Source organism: Aulonocara stuartgranti (assembly GCF_965226115.1).
Source record: "Aulonocara stuartgranti genome assembly, chromosome: 2".
In the NCBI taxonomy this organism is placed as follows: Eukaryota; Metazoa; Chordata; class Actinopteri; order Cichliformes; family Cichlidae; genus Aulonocara; species Aulonocara stuartgranti.
The window spans coordinates 12,074,416-12,078,460 of record NC_138940.1 but is presented as its reverse complement, the minus strand read 5'-3'; the positions used below and the strand labels follow the sequence as shown (position 1 = coordinate 12,078,460).

The window sequence follows — 4,045 nt, the reverse complement described above, 5'->3', positions numbered from 1 at the left end:
AGTATGTTTGTAGCTGATATTCATAAAGCCAGTTCGGTTTGACACTTTACCCATTAAAGTGTGCTTGTAGGTCACATTCACAAAGGTAGCATGTTTTGGCACACAATTCTTCCTGTCAGAGTATGCTTCTACTTTATAATAAAAAAAGTAGCATGTTTTGGCACGTAATTCTTCCCATCAGAATTGTGCTTCTACTTTATAATAACAAAGGTAGCATGTTTTGGCACGTAATTCTTCCCATCAGAATTATGCTTCTACTTTATAATAACAAAGGTAGCATGTTTTGGCACGTAATTCTTCCCATCAGAATTATGCTTCTACTTTATAATAACAAAGGTAGCATGTTTTGGCACGTAATTCTTCCCATCAGAATTATGCTTCTAGTTTATAATAACAACAGTAGCATGGTTTGGCACTTGTTTGTAGAAGCAGTCTGCATGCCAAAGTGCTTAAGTGATTGGAACACCTGACTATATAAACTTTGACAATGAACTCACTCCATTATAGTTACAGTATATATTTACTGAATATATTTACAGATACATATATTTGACATTTATAGATCCAACAGAACACAGGGAGAAAGAACTGAAAAAGAAACGGTGTACAAATTATGCACATTTGTCGCACAGGTACTTGACCAGGCTGCTCTCATATTGAGCACATCCAAAATGTGCCCATGTGGAACAAAACTCGCACTGCACCTGAAGAGGGAGAAGGGGGGGGGGGGGGGGGGGTGTAAGTGTGTTAACCAACATTATGAATTTGATGAGAAAATAATTACTACAATGGCTTGCAAAAGTATTCGGCCCCCGTGAACTTTTCCACATTTTGTCAGATTGCATTCACAAACATGAATCAATTTTATTGGAATTCCACGTGAAAGACCAATGTCTCTACCAGTCTCTAGCTGGTAGAGACAGACCCTAAAAGACTGGCAGCTGTAATTGCAGATAAAGGTGGTTCTACAAAGTATTGACTCAGGGGGCTGAATAATTACACACACCCCACTTTTCAGTTATTCATTTGTAAAAATTGTTTGGAATCATGTATGATTGTTGTTCCACTTCTCACGTGTACACCACTTTGTATTGGTCTTTCATGTGGAATTCCAATTAAAATTGATTTGTGTTTGTGGCCGTAATGTGACAAAATGTGGAAAAGTTCAAGGGGGCCGAATACTATTGCAAGCCACTGTATATTGCATTTGTGGTTTTTTTGTTTTACCATTTCAATCATACTGGACTCAGGATCGGCTTCCAGCATGAAACAAACCACACAGTAGTCATCAGCATTACCTAGAAACACACTGACATTAAACCTAACAGTTTTAAACAAAACTGAAAGTGCTATTGCAATACAAAAGCACATGACTCAACTTACTTTGATGCTCTAGCAGTTCGCAAGCAATTTCAGTGCGGTGCAGCCCAATGGCTTCTGGAGTGGACAGCACCCTAGTAACCTCTCCACTCAGAAGGTAGTGTTCGGCAAACTGTAAAATATGTTACAGTAATTGCAAATGATTAACTTAATTCTAGTTAAATACATTAAATACAATTGCTTATTAAATACCTTCAACACTAAAACTCCACAACTGCTGGAGTCCATCTGCTTGTTGTGTGGCAGAGTCTCCATTTTCCAATCCACTCGGGACTCTTCCTTTCCTTTCATCTTCAGAAAATTCCTAATAAAAACAAAACAAGTTTTTAAAATGTAGCCAGCATTTTGCTCTAAATAAAAAGAAAAAAAAACCACAAACCAAACAACCTAAAACAGATAATTAATGAATGATGAATACCTCAAGTTACGCATAACTTTCCTTTCATAACAACCTTCATTTCCAAGAGGGTCTAACAGCAGTACAGATTGTGAGGAGATTTTGACAACCTAAAATAAAAATTGTATTTAGTAGAATATGTGTATTACACTCACTTAAGTAAACATAATCAATTGTAAGCATTTTTAAAATAAGAATATGCTGCTAAAAGAACAGTAAAACAAAAGAGAGAAAAAACACATGAGGTGTGAACATGTACCAGAAGGATCCAGTGTGCACCAGAGTTCAGTGGGCACAACCAAATGTCCTCAGCCGGAAACAACATCTGTGGAATATTTTTAAGTTTATAAAGGTTTAGATTTATTTACATAACATACACTATATAACCAATATAACATCTACATTACCTTGCTGACACATTTAAACTTCCCAGAAAACAGAGAGGTTGCAACAACGCAAGACAACTGATACACGGGTTTCTGAAAAATGCAAGATTTTTTTTTCTTTTTTAAAAAGATTACAAAATTGTATAAAATACCTTTGTGAAATAACCGGCATACGTTCTTACTTGCCTTTTGTTTCTTAATGAGGCAGTGCAGGTATGCATCAATGACCTGTTTGGATTAAAAGAAGATTATTTTTACAGACCACCACTAGGACCAAAAATGATTATTTCACTTACCTCATCAGAAAGCCACCCACTGTCCTCCAGTGTGCGAAAAGAAGAGTCATACAATTTGTATGGCCCAACGACTGCCTCCACACACCCGGTGTCTTTTGCAGCCCAAAGCCACTTCACTAAAAAACAAAATATGATAAGTTTCTTTAGTAATAACAGTTACCATTTGAAAATCACGGTCAATGGCCAACGGGCCACAAGCAGACAAGGGCCAACGGGCCACAAGCAGACAAGGGCCAACGGGCCAACAACATAAACATGCCAGAGGGGAGTAGCTTTATGTAAACCAGAAATTAGCCAAAATTGGACCAACAGGTCAAAATTAGCAAGAGGGGAGAAAAAAATAAAACATTCTATACATTAGACTAGCCAAACAGGCAACAATTGACCAACCGGTCAGAATGAGATTTTTAGCTATGCCACCTTTTTCTTGCGTGCTGGGTTTCTGGGGGGTCACTGGTACAAGCTCTTCTGGTGCTTGGACTGATTTTACCTGAGCTATTTTTGGTCCAAACTGAATGACAGAGGATCTGTTATTTTGCAGCGCTTCATGTTGATGCTGAGGACTGCAAGGCCACATCTCAGAAGATGGGCTACTCTCAACAGGTTCAGTTGGAGTTGAGACTTGGACAGGGTGGCTTGTTCTATAGGGTTTAATGTGGTCAATACTGTATAGACTTTTTAAAGTATTTCCCTCAGCGTTTTTCAGTCTAACACATTTTCCACTGAAGTCATCAATTGTGTAGGAACCTGAAAAATCCGGTTCAAGTCTTCCTCCTTTTCGCCCACGTTTCCTCATATTTAGAAGCAGAATTTGATCCCCTACATTGTACACAACATTTTTGTACTTTTTCAGGGCCCGCTTGGCGTATGCAACCTTTTGCTTGTCTTGTGACTTCGCAATGTTTTCTTGTGCAGTTTCTTTAACTGCATGTTGTGCTTCACTTTCAGACTGTACATAGTCACTGTACCTTTTGTTGTCTGGCAGAATGATGTTGGAAATCTAAAATTTTGTAGATATTAGCAATTAAAACAAGATGATATCATATTCATAAAGACATTACTGGGTTTTTTTCTTAAATGGTTTCAATTCTTGGTTCTAACATAGAAAGAATTTGACAAACACTCACCGGCACTTGAGCAGGCACTTCTGATGGAAATACTGCCTCTCTTCCATACATCAGAAAAAAAGGTGTGTATTTTGTTGTGGTGTGTACTTTTGACCGAAGTGAAAACAGGATGGGCTCTAGATACAGATCCCAGTTATTCTGCTGGTCATTCACCAGTTTTCGGAGGGCTCTAAATGCAGGCATAGAAATATGTAAACACAGGAAGTAAGACAGAAAGTTCAATTAGAAGTAAAGAAATTAATAAATTATTAAGTAACAATTAAGTTTGAATAACATAAGTAATGTTATTAAAAACTGATAGATAAAAATTAGGCATACCTTTTTATGTTGTCATTTGTCTTTTCATCTAGACCATTGGTCTGTGGATGGTATGCTGCTGTGACACTTCTTTCAATTTGCAATAACTTGCAAAGATCAGAGTTGAGCTTCAACAGATAAGGACAAGGTTATACTGCTTAT

At 37.5% G+C, this 4,045-nt stretch overlaps 1 protein-coding gene across 1 annotated transcript; it reads right to left on the bottom strand.

Moving 5' to 3' along the window:
• Positions 1–501: 501 nt before the first annotated feature.
• On the bottom strand, positions 502–3,713 carry LOC309717456 (uncharacterized protein). The gene is made up of 10 exons (XM_082552053.1): positions 3,587–3,713; positions 2,460–2,575; positions 2,350–2,391; positions 2,185–2,256; positions 2,037–2,102; positions 1,799–1,887; positions 1,573–1,684; positions 1,384–1,492; positions 1,228–1,298; positions 502–704 (listed from the first exon to the last, which is right to left on the bottom strand). Exons 5-10 carry the CDS (start codon positions 2,100–2,102, stop codon positions 612–614), a joined length of 540 nt encoding a protein of 179 aa, XP_082408179.1. The 5' UTR covers positions 2,185–2,256; positions 2,350–2,391; positions 2,460–2,575; positions 3,587–3,713; the 3' UTR covers positions 502–611.
• Positions 3,714–4,045: the final 332 nt, after the last annotated feature.